General features: G+C 47.1%; 2 protein-coding genes across 23 annotated transcripts in view; one reads left to right on the forward strand and one right to left on the reverse strand.

The window, feature by feature from the left end:
* STAG3 (STAG3 cohesin complex component) overlaps positions 1–15748 on the forward strand; it is a 36734-nt gene that overhangs the window by 13277 nt on the left and 7709 nt on the right. For 13 of the 22 annotated variants that reach the window (XM_009453769.4, XM_519253.7, XM_016957845.3 and 10 more), the window contains 21 exons: positions 4419–4492; positions 6268–6391; positions 6890–6988; positions 7199–7278; positions 7587–7694; positions 7955–8069; positions 8378–8483; positions 8657–8760; positions 9349–9441; positions 9566–9655; positions 9882–10082; positions 10203–10273; positions 10377–10464; positions 10899–10979; positions 11064–11156; positions 11287–11455; positions 11569–11705; positions 13126–13227; positions 13736–13884; positions 14114–14242; positions 14336–14493. In XM_009453769.4, coding sequence (XP_009452044.3) covers positions 4419–4492; positions 6268–6391; positions 6890–6988; positions 7199–7278; positions 7587–7694; positions 7955–8069; positions 8378–8483; positions 8657–8760; positions 9349–9441; positions 9566–9655; positions 9882–10082; positions 10203–10273; positions 10377–10464; positions 10899–10979; positions 11064–11156; positions 11287–11455; positions 11569–11705; positions 13126–13227; positions 13736–13884; positions 14114–14242; positions 14336–14493 — 2371 coding nt within the window. Of the gene's footprint in view, positions 1–4418; positions 4493–6267; positions 6392–6889; positions 6989–7198; positions 7279–7586; positions 7695–7954; positions 8070–8377; positions 8484–8656; positions 8761–9348; positions 9442–9565; positions 9656–9881; positions 10083–10202; positions 10274–10376; positions 10465–10898; positions 11157–11286; positions 11456–11568; positions 11706–13125; positions 13228–13735; positions 13885–14113; positions 14243–14335; positions 14494–15748 lie in introns of all 22 variants that reach the window. The other 9 variants (XM_024357945.3, XM_024357946.3, XM_063814813.1 and 6 more) reach the window with 1 other exon arrangement.
* The window catches only part of CASTOR3P (Putative protein CASTOR 3), a 70488-nt gene continuing 66370 nt past the window's right edge, over positions 11631–15748 (reverse strand). Inside the window, 1 exon segment of the mRNA XM_054656117.2 lies at positions 11631–11718. Within this exon segment, the coding sequence (XP_054512092.2) occupies positions 11679–11718 (40 nt within the window). The 3' untranslated portion in view covers positions 11631–11678.

The raw sequence follows: 15748 nt of genomic DNA on the forward strand, positions 1-15748 counted from the left end.
ATTTTACATATTTGCTTTACCTATTTTTGCTATTTTAGTGTAAAATATGGACATATAGGTACTTCAGCCCTAAAGACTTAAGTATGTCCTGTCGAAAATGATATGTTGTTCTTACATAATTGAAGAGGTGGGGCCTGTTGTCTTAAAGAATGTTCCCTTTCTCCTTATAATTCTGTTTCTTTGGTGTCTATTGTTCATGTGATCCAGGATTTTTCAACAATGGCACTATGGACGTTGCGGGGCTGTCCTGCCATGGTAGGATGTTTAGCAGATCTCTGGCCTTTATCTACTAGATAGATACCAGTAGTACCCTGCTCCCCCAGCAAGTTGTGGCAGCCAAAAAAATCTTTAGACACTGCTAAATCTCCCCTGGGGAACAAAATTAGCCTCAGTTGAGAACCACTGATCTAATTCCTTTCTTCTCATTTTTGCTAGTTCCACTTCTATTAAACTGCAACTTACTAAAAATTTGTTTTCCAAATTGTTAGAAACATATACGGGCATCATACCTCAAAGATATTGCAGATTCAATTCCAGACCACCACAATAAAGTGAATATTGAAGTACAGTGAGTCACACAATCAAAAAATCAAAAATTTTAATTCTCAGTGCCTATGAAAGTTATGTTTACACTGTAGTCTGTTAAGTGTGCAAGACTATTGTCTAAAAAGCAGTGTATGTACCTTAATTTAGAAATGTTTTATTGCTAAAAAATGCTAATGACAATCTGAACCTTTAGCGAGTTAAATCTTTTTGTTGGTGGAGGGTCTTGCCTCCATGTTGATGGCTGCTGACTGATCAGGGTAGTGGTTGCTGAAGGTTAGGGTGGCTGTAGCAATTTCTTGAAATAAGACAACAGTGAAGTTTGCTGCATCTACTGACTCTTCCTTTTACAAAAAATTTCTCTGTAACATGAAATGCTGTTTGATGACATTTTACCCACAGTAGAAATTCTTTCAAAACAAGAGTCAATTCTCTCAAGCCCTGGTGCTGCTTTATCAGCTAAGTTTAGGTAATAGTCTGAATCATTTGTTGTCATTTCAACAATATTCACAACCTCTTCACCAGGAATAGATTCCATTTCAGGAAACCACTTTCCTTGCTCATTCATAAGAAGCAATTCCTTATTTGTTCAAGGTCATGAAATTGCAGCAATTCAGCCACATCTTCAGTCTCTACTTCTAGTTCTCTTGCTATTTCCACTGCGCGTGTAGTTTACTTCCTCTACTGAAGTCTTAAACCTCTCAAAGTCATCCATGAGGGTTAGAATCAACTTAACTCTTGTTAATGTTGATATTTTGACCTCCTCCCATGAACCACAAATGTTCTTTATGGCATTTAAAATGGTGAATCCCGGCCAGGCACAGTGGCTCACACCTGTAATCCCAGCACTTTGGGAGGCTGAGGCAGGTGGACTACGTGAGGTCAGGAGTTTGAAACCAGCCTGGCCAACATGGCAAAAACCCATCTCAACTAAAAATACAAAAATTAGCTAGGTGTGGTGGTGCTGCTTGTAATCCCAGCTACTTGGGAGGCTGAAGCAGGAGAATTGCTTGAACCCAGGAGGCAGAGGTTGCAGTGAGCCAAGATCGCGCCACCACACTCTAGCCTGTGCTATGGAGCAAGACTCCATCTCAAAAATAAATAAAATAAAATAAGATAAAATGGTGAATCCTTCCCGGATGGGGGGTTGAGTTTTTCTGGTTTTGTTTTTTGTTTTGAAGACAGGGTCTCGCTCTGTTGCCTAGACCGGAATGTACTGGTGCAGTCATGGCTCACTGCAGCCCCAACCTCCTGTGCTCAAGTGATGTTCCTGCCTTATCCTTCCAAGTATCTGGTACTACAGATTGCATACCACATCTGGCTAGTTTTTGTTTTGTTTCTGTAGAGACAGGGTCTCACTGTGTTGCCCAGGCTAGTCTTGAACTCCTGGGCTTAATCAGTCCTCCCACCTCAGCCTCCCAAAAAGTTGGGATTGTAGGCATGAGCCACCATGCCTAACCCCAGGAGGTTTTAAATGGACTTTGCCCAAATCATCAGAGGAATCACTGTGGCAGCTATAGCCTTATGAAATGTATTTCTGAAATAATAAGACTTGAAGTTGAAATTACTCCTTGTTTCATGGGCTGCAAAATGGATGTTGTGTTAGTGGGCATGAAAAAAGCAACATGGATCTCCTTGTACATCTTCACCAGAGCTCTTGGGTGACCAGGTGCATTGTCATTGAGCGGTAATATTTTGAAAGGAATCTTTTTTTCTGAGCAGTAGGCCTCACCCATGTGCTTAAAATATTCAGGAAACCATACTGTGAACAGATGTGATATCAGTTAGGCTTTGTTGTTTCGTTTATAGAGCATAGGAAGAGTAGATTTAGCAAAATTCTTAAGGGCCTTAGGATTTTTAAAATGGTAAATGAGTATTGGCTTCAACTTAAAGTCAGCAACTGCATTAGCCCCTAACAAGGAGTCAGGCTGTCCGTTGAAGCTTTGAAGCCAGGCATTGACTTCTCCTCAATAGCTGCGAAAATCCTAGATTTTCCAATATAAGGCGTTTTCCAATATAAGGCAGTTTAGTCCACATTGAAAATTCATTGTTTAGTGTAGCCACCTTCATCAGTGATCTTAGCTAGATTTTCTTGATAACTTGTTGCTTCTCTATCAGTATTTGCTGCTTCACCGTGTACTTTTATGTTATGGAGAGGGCTTCTTTCCTTAAACCTCACGAACTAACTTCTAGCTTCAAACTTTTCTTCTGTGGCTTCCTTACTTTGCTCAGCCTTCATAGAATGGAAAACAGCTAGGACATTGATCTGGATTGGGCTTTGGCCAAAGGGAATGTTGTGGCTGGTTTGATCTTCTGTTCCGACTACTAAAACTGTCTCTGTATCAGCAATAAGACTGTTTAACTTTCTTACCCTTTGTGTGTTCACTGGAGTAGCATTTTTAATTTCTTTCAAGAATTTTTCTTTTGCATTCATAACTTGGCTGTTTGGCACAAGAGGCCTAGCTATCGATTGGCCTGTCTTGGCTTTCAACTAAGCTTAATCATTTCTTTTTTTTTTTTTTTTCTTTTTCAGACGGATTCTCACTTTGTTGCCCAGGCTAGAGTGCGATGGCGTGATCTTGGCTCACCACAACCTCCACCTCCCGGGTTCAAGTGATTCTCCTGCCTCAGCCTCCTGAGTAGGTGGGGTTATAGGTGCCCGCCACTGCACCCAGCTAATTTTCTATTTTTAGTAGAGACGGGGTTTCGCCATGTTGGTCAGGCTGGTCTCGAACTGACCTCAAGTGATTTGCCCACCTTGGCCACCCAAAGTGCTGGGATTATAGGTGTGAGCCACCGCGCCTGGCCTCTAAGCTTAATCATTTCTAGCTTTTGATTTAAAGTGAGAAACATGTGACTCTTCCTTTCATTTGGACACTTAAAAGGGTTATTAATTGACCTAATTACAATATTTTTGTGTCTCAAGGAATGAATAGGGAGGCCTGAGGAGAGAGAGAGAGACAGAGAAACTCTTGTTGGTAGAGTAGTCAGAACACAGACATTGTTAAGTTTGCCATCTTATATGGGCATGGTTTGTGGCACCCCAAAACAGTTACAGTAGTAACATTAGGCTGGGTGTGATGGCCCATGCCTGTAATCCCAGCGCTTTGGGAGGGTGAGGTGGAAGGATCGCTTGAGCCCAGGAGTTCAAGACCAGCCTGGGCAAACATAGGGAGAGCCCGTCTCTACAAAAAAAAAAAAATTTTTTTTAACTAGCTGGGTGTGGCGGCATGCATCTGGACTCCCAGCTAGTCGGGAGGCTGAGGCAGGAGGATTGCTCGAGTCCAGGAGGTGGAGGCTGCCGTGAGCCATGGTCACACCACTGTACTCCAGCCTGGGTGCCAGAGTGAGACCCTGTCTCATAAAAAAATATGTAACATTAAAGATTACTGATCACAGATAACCATAACAGATACCATAATGAAAAGGTTTGAAATATTGTGAGAATTACCAAAATGTGCCACAGGGACACAAAGTGAGGATATACTATTAGAAAAATGGCACTGATAGGTATGCTCAATGCAGGGTTGTCACACACCTTTAGTTTGTTTAAAAAAAATCCACAATGTCTGCAAATCAATAAAGCGCAATAAAGCGAGATACGCCTGTATAATGCCACCTAGGGCTTCTGAATAGTCCGAATAACCACATGCAGAGGGGTTATTATTTTTACTAAACACAAACCTCTGAGGCATTAGTTGACTATACAGCTTCTTCCAGAATTAGAAGGTTTAAAAGAGAGCATAGGATTACGGGGGTTCACACTATCCTATAATAAACAGGAAGTAGGTGGAAGTTGTAGTTTTTCTGTATCTTCAGGGCCTTATGCTTGTTAGGGTACAAGAAAGATTAACCCGTTTCTCCCTGTCCTCCAGCTCCAAGAGCATCAAGAGGAGATTGAGGGGATGATGAATGCCCTCTTCAGGGGTGTCTTTGTTCATCGGTACAGGTGAGCTAATGGGCCTCTCTCATTGAAGCAGCTGGCCTTTGGTTATGGAATCTGAGGAAGTGAATAAGGTTTTCCCCCCTCCAACCCTTAGTTATTTGGTTAGTCCCAGAATTAATGCAGCTGGAGCAAAAATTCTTAACAACAAATGTTTCAAATTGGTGAGGTTTAGTTTATCACCACCTACAAAGGATCTTGTAAGTGCTTCTGGGAGAAAATAAGAGAATAAAGCATTGCTGAGTATTTTCCTGCTCTGGCTTTGCCCCAGATCTGCCCCAACTCCTCATCTTTCTGGGGTTGGAGACTTGAGGATAAGAGCAGAGAATAGAAAGGCGGGGCTTTTCTGAGGGATGCCTGCTGCCTGGTGAGCCTTCTCCTGGCCCAGCCTGCTGTCTCACTGTGCGAAGGGCAGGGGAGTTTTATACTGTTTAATGACCTGATCAAATTAAGTTAAAAAGAATATCTGTAGGCCGGGCGTGGTGGCTCACGCCTGTAATCCCAGCACTTTGGGAGGCCAAGGCAGGCAGATCACCTGAGGTCAGGAGTTCACAACCAGCCTGACCAACATGGAGAAACTCCATCTCTACTGAAAATACAAAATTAGCCGGATGTGGTGGCGCATCCCTGTAATCCCAGCTGCTCGGGAGGCTGAGGCAGGAGAATCGCTTGAACCCAGGAGGTGGAGGTTGCGGTGAGCTGAGATGACGCCATTGCACTCCAGCCTAGGCAACAAGAGTGAAACTCCATCTCAAAAAAAAAAAAAAAAGAAAAAAAAATTGTAGATGTTTCTCACTCTTACCTAGGTTTCACTTCTGCCTCTCCAGAGCCTTTCAGCTGATGTAACCTTTTCTTAATGTGGAATTAAAACACACACACACTTTGGCCAACAGTTGAATTAACTTTTTTTTTTTTTTTGGCGGGGACAGAGTCTCACTGTGTCGCCCAGGCTGGAGTGCAGTGGTGCGATCTCGGCTCACGGCAAGCCCCACCCCCCGGGTTTAGGCGATTCTTCTGCCTCAGCCTCCCACGTAGCTGGGACTACAGGCGCCCACCACCATGCTTGGCTAATTTTTGGCCACCATGCCCAGCCTGAATGAACTTTCAAAATTGGTTTTTAAAAGAGGTATGGAGACCAGGTGCAGTGGCTCACACCTGTAACCCCAGCAGTTTGGGAGGCCAAGACAGGCAGATCACTTGAGATCAGGAGTTCGAGACCAGCCTGGCCAACATGGCAAAACCCCGTCTCTACTAAAAATACAAAAAGGTAGCTGGGCGTGGTGGTGCACCTGTAATCCCAGCTACTCGGGAGGCTGAGGCAGGAGAATCACTTGAACCCGAGAGGTAGAGGTTGCAGTGAGCTGAGATCGTGCCGCTGCACTCCAGCCTGGGCAACAGGTGGAGTGGAGAATTAGGCTGTACAAGGCTGGTGTTTAACTATTTTATGGTTTGGTAACAGAAAGAAAATATTTACTAACTGGGTATGGCACATTTTTGTAGTCCTAGCTACTTGAGAGGCCAAAGTGGGAAGATGACTTGAACCCAGGAGTTCAAGGCCAGCTTGGGCAACATAGCAAGAGACCCTATCCCTTAAAAAAAATATATTTACATGTATTTTACTATATATATAGTATTTACATCGGGAGGAAGAAATGAAAGGCATGGGGTCCATGGCATTTCAAGAAAATAGATTCTTCCATGAGAGGGAGTTATCTGGTAGGATGGAAAGTGAGTTTGGAGAGAGGGTGGCTCTAAGAGTCAACTTATCTGTCTGTGTCTAGGGATGTCCTTCCTGAGATCCGTGCTATCTGCATTGAGGAAATTGGGTGTTGGATGCAAAGCTACAGCACGTCTTTCCTCACCGACAGCTATTTAAAATATATTGGTTGGACTCTGCATGATAAGGTGGGATTCGAGTCAGTTTCCCTTTCCGTTTCCTTCATCTTTTTCCTGTCCTAGGACATTTCACCTTTTCCTGGGCCTGCCACTGAGATATTTTACCTAGTGACCAATGATGAACCCATCAAGGCGCTGAACCTTGAAATTCCCCTAGCACTGGGGAGAGTAGGATAAGGTAGAGAGAGACATACCCAGGAGATGAAATGACTCAAAACATGAGGTACGGGGAGAGAGACTTTCCCATGGAGGAGAGTTATTGATGGATGGTAATGCAGGTGCTAAAGGGCAGCCAAAGGATCCTTCTCATCATGAGTACTGCTGTGATCCTTTTGTTTTTTAAGTAAGAAGACAGCTGTTCATTGTTTCTGACATCTTAAGAGTCCTCAGTAGAGGGGACACCCAAGCTAGAATGAGGGATCGGAGAGGGGAGTCTGGAGGCTTAGTAGGGGCGAGTAGAGTGTGGTTAGTCTTATTTCCATTCTCCTGGTTTTCCCTCCTCACCAGCACCGAGAAGTCCGCCTGAAGTGTGTGAAGGCCCTGAAAGGGCTGTACGGTAACCGGGACCTGACCACACGCCTGGAGCTCTTCACCAGCCGCTTCAAGGTAAAATGGGTGGTGCTCCATGGCTTGGCTCTTTGTCGTGGTTCCTGTTTCCCCACCTTGTATCTTTCTACCCCTCATGCTCTAAGATGTCTTGGCTATCCCAGCATCTGCCTCTACGTAGGCACTCTCTTTAGGAGTCTCTGATTCTAAGAGAACAGAATGTTTGGAATGGGTGTAATGAGATATTGAGTGACTTTCTCCTTTCTGCAGGACCGGATGGTTTCCATGGTCATGGACAGAGAGTATGATGTGGCAGTGGAGGCTGTCAGATTACTGATACTTATCCTTAAGTGAGTCCTGGGAAGAGGGGAGGCCGGTGTCTCAGACCTTTGCCCTTCCAGGGTCATCTCCCTCCACCTGTCATAGCTGACTCTTCCATCTGTGCAGGTTGACTGAGGTCATTCCTGAGTTGCAGTATGTTGAGGGGGTAATATTTCTGTCTTCTCTAACTCCCCATACTCCTTTGTCTTCCGCTCTTCATTTAGAAGTTTTTTGTGAGTTATGTCCTTGTTGCTTTTGCCTCTTTTTGTTTCTAGCCTTGGTTGTGCCAGAAGACAATGTCCCTATTCACACACTCTTTCTGCTTTTCTGTGGGCAGGAACATGGAAGGGGTGCTGACGGACGCGGACTGTGAGAGCGTCTACCCCGTTGTGTATGCCTCTCATCGAGGCCTGGCCTCTGCCGCAGGCGAATTTCTGTACTGGAAGTGAGTGGGGCTCCTTTTATGTTTCTTTAAAACCACGCTCTCGGTTTCTCTCCTCCATCTGCTGCTGCCCTACCTAAGGCCTCCCCATCTCTGTGAAAGTCTCTCTGGTGTCTCCTTTCTTCTCACAGCTCCTTGGGGCTTTCCTTAGCTCTCACCTCCTTTTCCTTTATCATCTCCTTGGGCCATCTCCTCCCTCTGTGGTCGTTACACCTCCTTGTTTCCTGTTGTGCTGAGCCCTTTCCTTGTGTCCATTCCACCAGACTCTTCTACCCTGAGTGCGAGATAAGAATGATGGGTGGAAGAGAGCAACGCCAGAGCCCAGGCGCCCAGAGGACTTTCTTCCAGCTTCTGCTGTCCTTCTTTGTGGAGAGCGAGGTGACATACACAGAGAGAAGTCTGGCTGTTGTGCATAGGACCTACAAGTGGGCTGGGGTTGGTGGCTCACGCCTGTAAGCCCAGCACTTTGGGAGGCTGAGGTGGGAGGATCCTTTGAGCCCAGGAGTTTGAGACCAGCCTGGGCAACACAGTGAGACTCTGTCTCTATTGAAAAAAAAAAAAAAAAAGACAAATGGAGAAGGATGGGAGTGGACACTGTAGGAAGGAGAGCGATATTTAATCAGTAACCACGTCGTAGGGTATTTTTAACATGCTATCATTAACTCCCCATGCACGTTCTCCCCTAGCTCCATGACCACGCTGCTTACTTAGTAGACAGTCTGTGGGACTGTGCAGGGGCTCGGCTGAAGGACTGGGAGGGTCTGACAAGCCTGCTGCTGGAGAAGGACCAGAGTACGTGTCACACGGAGCCAGGGACAGGGACCTTCCACCCCCTAGGGTGAAACTGGGAGGGATTGCTTGCTTCACTTGTACAAGGCAGCAATGGTGGCATCGGGTGGGGGGAACTTGGAGTTGGAAGGTGGCTAATCTTTGATTCTATGTTTTTGATCCTCCTGGCACTCCAGACCTGGGTGATGTGCAGGAGAGCACACTGATAGAAATCCTTGTGTCCAGTGCCCGGCAAGCTTCAGAGGGGCACCCGCCTGTGGGCCGGGTCACTGGGAGGAAGGTATGGTGTGAGGGTAGAGTGGGTAGGTCAGCAATACTCAGTCTTGACAGGCAATATGCATCCTTATCCCCCAGGCTGGGGTTAGGGTGCTCCTTCTACCCTTTAAAGAATTTCATTTCCAGAAAAAAGGGCCAGGCGCAGTGGCTTACGCCTATAATCCCAGCACTTTGGGAGGCTGAGGCAGGCAGATCACGAGGTCAGGAGATCGAGACCATCCTGGCTGACACAGTGAAACCCTGTCTCTACTAAAAATACAAAAAAAAAAAAAAATTAGCTGGGCGTGGTAGCGGGCACCTGTAGTCCCAGCTACTTGGGAGGCTGAGGCAGGAGAATGGCGTGAACCTGGGAGGTGGAGCTTGCAGTGAGCCAAGATCACGCCACTGCACTCCAGCCTGGGCGACAGAGCGAGACTCCGTCTCAAAAAAAAAAAAAAAAGGAGTTTCATTTCCAGAAAAAAGAAATCTCGTGGGAGCTACCGAGTTCTCTTTTCCTTCTAGGCAGATAAGGTCATGGGGAGGAGGACTGCACACACCCCCTGCACCAGTGTTTCTCTACACCTCCCCCACCCCCAAGTGACTCTCATTCCAGGGCTTAACCTCTAAGGAGCGCAAGACCCAAGCCGATGACAGGGTGAAGTTGACTGAGCACCTCATCCCCCTGCTGCCCCAGCTCCTGGCCAAGGTACCGCTGCCCCTCCACTCTGCATCACACCAAGAGAAGTGAAAGGAAATGGCCTCTGTGGGGGTGGGAGTAGGAATTAGCAATGTGTCAGCTTGTAAGGAGGCCTCCCTGTCAATCATCACAGTTCTCAGCTGATGCAGAGAAGGTCACTCCCCTGCTCCAGCTTCTCAGCTGCTTTGACCTCCACATCTACTGCACTGGGCGCTTGGAGAAGGTAGGGAGATAGATTTCCTATACCTTGCTGCTTGCCTGCCAGGGCCAAAGGGTTCTATTGCCAGTATCTTTTTTTCCCAAGAACTTGGGTTCCAGAAAAATCAGCAAGCCTTTTCTTAGGCATCTTATCCTTGAAGTTTAATGCTTTTAACCCCGTTCCACTTCCCGCCAGAAGAGTGTCCTCCTCCCATCCCCACAGCACACCATCTTCTGCCTTTTCTTCTCAGCACCTGGAGCTGTTCCTGCAGCAACTCCAGGAGGTGGTGGTGAAGCATGCAGAGCCAGCGGTGCTTGAGGCTGGGGCGCATGCCCTCTACCTGCTCTGTAATCCCGAATTCACTTTCTTCAGCCGGGCGGACTTTGCCCGCAGCCAGCTAGTAGATTTGCTGACTGACCGCTTCCAGCAGGAGCTTGAAGAGCTGTTACAGGTAGGAGCTGGGGCTGGACAATGGGACACCCCAAACAAGGGTGGGAGGGGCTGCAAGACGGGGGATGTGGACTGATGAGTTCTGGGGGAAATGCTATTGTGGATCTTCTTTCCTTCTCAGTCGTCCTTCCTAGATGAGGATGAGGTATATAATCTGGCAGCCACTCTGAAACGCCTCTCTGCCTTCTACAAGTGAGTGGCTTTCCTCCTCTTCCCCATCCCGTTTTTACTGGTGTCTGTGGAGTTGGTTCCCTCTGTTCTTTTCCAGTATAACATTCCCCTTTCTCCCCCAAAGCGCTCATGACCTGACTCGCTGGGAGCTCTATGAGCCATGTTGCCAACTCCTGCAGAAGGCTGTGGACACAGGAGAGGTTCCTCACCAGGTGAGTGGACAGGCTAGAGATGGGTTGGGGGCTGGGGGGCTAGATTTTAAGGACCTACATTCTAGGTGGCCACTAGGTGTGTCAAGTCTCTGTGCGTGGAGTGGACAAAGCGAGGAAGATCAGGTGGGTGGGGGTCACTTCTTACATTCCTCTCTTAGAAGGTGGACTCTACTTCCAGGGTCTTCTTGGATTTCCTGGAAGCCAAGGATAATATTGAGGGATTCTAGAAGACGTAGAGTAAATTAGGGAGTGGTGACATTTCTACTTCATGTAGAAGCCTCTGAAGAGTGTCCAGAGTATCACTCATTTTCCACTGGAAAAGGAATTAGCTCTCCCTTTACTCATTTTCTCTCCTCTTCACTGGTGTGTTTCTGGCTATCTGTCTCTCCCTCTCCTAACCCAAACCTCATTTTTCAAACCCTTTGTTGTTACAGGTTATCCTGCCAGCCTTGACTCTTGTCTATTTTTCCATTCTCTGGACACTAACCCACATTTCTAAATCAGATGCTTCCCAGGTGAGTGTGGGTCTCTTAGATGGGATAATGGGAACAGAGGAGTCTGTGTCTTCATTCTTCCCCTTCAAGCCACTGTGCCCACAGAAGCAGCTGTCGAGTTTGAGGGACAGAATGGTGGCCTTCTGTGAACTCTGCCAGAGTTGCCTCTCAGATGTGGATACTGAGATCCAGGAGCAGGTGAGTACTGACTCAAGTGGGAGCAACAAGGCGAGTATCCCTGCCCCCATTCCAAGGAGAAATTGACAGTGTCATTTCTACCTTGGGAAACATTCTGTCCTTTTAAACATCCTTTCTTTTCCCCCTACAGGCTTTTGTCTTATTAAGTGATCTACTTCTCATCTTTAGCCCTCAGATGATTGTTGGGGGCCGTGATTTCCTTAGGCCACTTGTCTTTTTTCCTGAAGCTACTCTCCAGTCTGAGCTAGCCAGCTTCCTCATGGACCACGTCTTCATCCAGCCGGGAGACCTGGGCAGTGGTGCAGTGACTCTATACCTGGGGCTCAGTAAGGGCTGGGGCTTGGGTGTAGCTCAGAAATATAGGGCAGGAAGCTTAAGTCTGTGATTCCCTTTTGCCTTCCATGTGAGTCAGGTGATTCCCAGGAGGATCATTTACAGATAGAGCGGCTACACCAGCGGCGCCGCCTCCTAGCCGGGTTCTGCAAGCTGTTGCTTTATGGGGTGCTGGAGATGGATGCAGCCTCAGATGTTTTCAAACACTACAACAAGGTACACCAAGGCCCTACAGAAATAAAAGAGAAGGGAGCAAGTTGAGCACAGCCATGACTTGGAAACATAATAGCACTACAGGTGGGGGATATCCAATGGTTTCAAGCTTAAAGGAGAAGTAGGAGGGAAAGGCACTGGGAGTTCAGAATAAGGGGACAAAGAAAAGAGACTTAATAGTAAATAATTATGGAGAAAAAGCTGTGAAGAAATTCACTGGAGGGGAAATAGCTTATTCTTCCTGTCCAGAAATATTTATTTTTCTCTGACCCCAGTCTATGGAATGGGGTAACATAAGAAGGAAAAAAGAATAAAAGAGGGATCAGTCCTCACAGGATACCTAGATAGGTGCCCCAGTTTCCTCAACCCACCAGTATTGATTTATGCTTATTGAGCACCTGCTGTGTGCCAAGCACCATTCCAGGAGCTAAGGCCACAGCAGTGAACAAAACACACAAGTTCCTATTTGGTGGAGCTTCCATTGTAGTTGGGGAGAGACAAATAGTGAAGGTGTCAGTGCTATGTGAGAGGGCACTGTCAGGCTTACTTCTCCAAGAATTGGGCTTGGGGCAGTGTTTATTTCTTTTCTTTTCTTTTTTTTTTTTTTTTTCTGAGACAGAGTCTAGCTCTGTCGCCAGGCTAGAATGCAATGGCACTATCTCGGCTCACTGCAACCTCTGTCTCCCGGGGTTCAAGCAATTCTCCTGCCTCAGCCTCCCAAGTAGCTGGGATTACAGGCATGCGCTGCCACACCCAGCTAATTTTTATAGTTTTAGTAAAGACAGGGTTTCACCATCGCCAGGATGGTCTTGATCTCCTGACCTTGTGATCCGCCCAACTTGGCCTCCCAAACTGCTGGGATTATAGGCGTGAGTCACCATGCCTGGCCTGTTTCATTATTTGTTTTTTATTTTTTGGTTTTTTTTTTTTTTTTTGAGACGGAATCTCGCTCTGTCGCCCAGGCTGGAGTGCAGTGGCGTGATCTCGGCTCACTACAAGCTCCGGCTCCTGGGTTCATGCCATTCTCCTGCCTCAGCCTCCCGAGTAGCTGGGACTACAGGCACCCACCACCATGCCCGGCTAATTTTTTGTATTTTTAGTAGAGACGGGGTTTCACCGTATTAGCCAGGATGGTCTCGATCTCCTGACCTCGTGATCCGCCTGTCTTGGCCTCCCAAAGTGCTGGGATTACAGGTGTGAGCCACTGCACCCGGCCTTATTATTTGTTTACCGAAACTCTGATTTATTTTGGGCTTTGCACCTGTTGATTAGAGATGAAGTCTAGTCTGAATTATTTTATGCTTCAGTTCATGTTTCCTACCTAAGGCAGTTTGGGAGGGAGACATGATTAGGGATGTGAAGAAAGAAACCAAATGGTCTTTTCCACCAGTCAGACATTACCTTCCCCACTCTTTCCCCTCAGTTCTACAATGACTATGGTGACATTATCAAGGAAACATTAACTAGAGCAAGGCAGATTGACCGAAGTCATTGTTCCCGAATCCTGCTGCTGAGCCTCAAGCAGGTGCGCCCTTCTGCCTTGAGGACATGCCAGCCCTGTTGTCCCCAAGTCTCTGTCTACCCTCAGCCACTCAGAATGTAAGATCCTTCAGAGCAGTAACTTTTCTTGTTTTGACTCTTAACTTTACGTGATAGGTTCCTTCATTCTTAGTAGACCCTTGGGAAGTATTTTTTTTTTAACTGACTGGGCAACCCCATCAAAAGTAACTTATCGGGACATTGGAACGCCAACAAGGAAGTAATAGGGAGTTCCTAATTATTTTTCAGTCTGTTCTCTCTCAGCCTCCTTCAGTTACTATAGACGTTTTTATTTAATGTGACGGAGTAGAGGTGATGGGCTTTGTTTGCTGCAGGGGTTAGTATCGGGAGTTCCCTAGAAGGAAGGAAAGAGTAAAAGTAGTAGATGGTGTCCCAAGGCCTTTGGAATTTCTGAGTAGAGAAGAGAATGCTGGACTTCTCTGTTTCCGCCGTGTTCCTCCCTTTCCCACATGCACCATGTCTCCTGGACACAGCTGTACACAGAACTGCTGCAGGAGCATGGGCCCCAGGGCCTGAATGAGCTTCCTGCCTTCATCGAGATGAGGGACCTGGCCCGGAGGTTTGCCTTGAGTTTTGGACCCCAGCAGCTGCAGAACCGTGACCTCGTGGTCATGCTACACAAGTAGGAAGTATTGGTTGCAGGTTGTGTCCAGGGAGGGCTGGGAACGAGGTCTTGAAGGGAGGTCTCGGAGGCAGGGTATGTGTTTCAAGGCATAGCAGTCAGGTTAGGGGTGGGTATGCCTTTGGATACAAGCTGGGGACGGGGGGAGGGTGCATTTGGACAGGATAGCTCAGCCCTGGGAGGGAAGTGGGAAGAGACTTTCTTCCTAAAATAATTCTGCCCAACCAAGGGAAGGCATCAAGTTCTCCTTGTCTGAGCTTCCTCCAGCTGGCTCCTCCAATCAGCCTCCAAATCTGGCATTCCTGGAGCTCCTTTCAGAGTTTTCCCCCCGACTCTTCCATCAGGACAAGCAGCTTTTGTAAGTTGGTGGGTGGATAGAGATGTGGATTAGGGAAGGGCCTGCTGAGGGCCCAGTAGCCCCTTCAGGCTTTTGGTTCTACCTCTTTCATAGACTGTCCTATCTAGAAAAGTGCCTGCAGCATGTCTCCCAGGCACCTGGCCGTCCCTGGGGCCCAGTCACCACCTACTGCCACTCCCTCAGCCCTGTGGAGAACACAGCAGAGACCAGCCCTCAGGTCCTCCCCAGCTCCAAGAGGAGGCGCGTTGAAGGTAGGGTGCTGTGTGTGGGTATGGGGGTGCCCAGCAGGTGGTCTTTGGCTGCCTGCAAACTTATTTTGTCAAGTATTTCATTGAGCATCTACTGTCATTCAGGGTATTAATTTCTTTCAAGGTTTATCTAGTCAACTGAAAACCTGTATTAAAAATCAAATAGAGGGCCAGGTGTGGTGGCTCATGCCTGCAATCCCAGCACTTTGGGAGGCCGAGGCAGGCGGCTCACGAGGTCAGGTGTTCGAGACCAGCCTGGCCAAGATGGTGAAACCCCGTCTCTACTAAAAATACAAAAATTAGCTGGGCATGGTGGCGCGCATCTGTAATCCCAACTACTCAGGAGGCTGAGGCAGGAGAATCACTTGAACCCGGGAGGCGGAGGTTGCCGTGAGCTGAGATTGCGCCACTGCACCCCAGCCTGGGCGACAGAGCGAGACTCTGTCTCAAAAAAAAAAAAAAGAAACTGATGATAAAACCAAATATTGAACTAAGAAATCTATACATTCAGAGTACCCTCCTCAACATCTTGTATTCCATTATTTTTGAAACCTTGGACACTTTTACACAACCTTCATTGTTTTTTACCTTCAGATCACCTGTTGTCTTATAAGTTGCCTAAGGTTTTGTTTTTGTTTTTATTTTTCAAGATGGAGTCTTGCTCTGTTGCCCAGGCTGGAGTGCAGTGGCGCCATCTCAGCTCACTGCAAGCTCTGCCTCCCAGGTTCACGCCATTCTCCTGCCTCAACCTCCCGAGTAGCTGGGACTACAGGCGCCCGCCACCACGCCTGGCTAATTTTTTTTGAATTTTTGGTAGAGATGGGTTTTCAGCATGTTAGCCAGGATGGTCTTGATCTCCTGACCTCATGATCTGCCTGCCTCAGCCTCCCAAAGTGCTGGGATTACAGGTGTGAGCCACTGTGCCTGGCTGCCTAAGGTTTTTTCTTTGCTTTTTAAAAAACAGCTTCATATTAAGCAACATTGTAGCAATCATTATTTCATATGCAAGTATGTGTTTTCTAGTGTACATTTTTAAATGGGACTTTATGTGACAGCTTTATTGAGATACAACTTACATATCATAAAAATCATTTTTTTTTTTTTTTTGAGACGGAGTCTCGCTCTGTCACCCAGGCTGGAGTCCAGTGGCGTGATCTCGACTCACTACAACCTCCGCCTCCCACGTTCAAGTGGTTCTCCTCCCTCAGCCTCCTGAGTAGTTGGGATTACAGGCGTCCACCACCACCCCCAGCCAATT

Source organism: Pan troglodytes, chromosome 6 (assembly GCF_028858775.2).
Source record: "Pan troglodytes isolate AG18354 chromosome 6, NHGRI_mPanTro3-v2.0_pri, whole genome shotgun sequence".
NCBI classification, from domain to species: Eukaryota; Metazoa; Chordata; class Mammalia; order Primates; family Hominidae; genus Pan; species Pan troglodytes.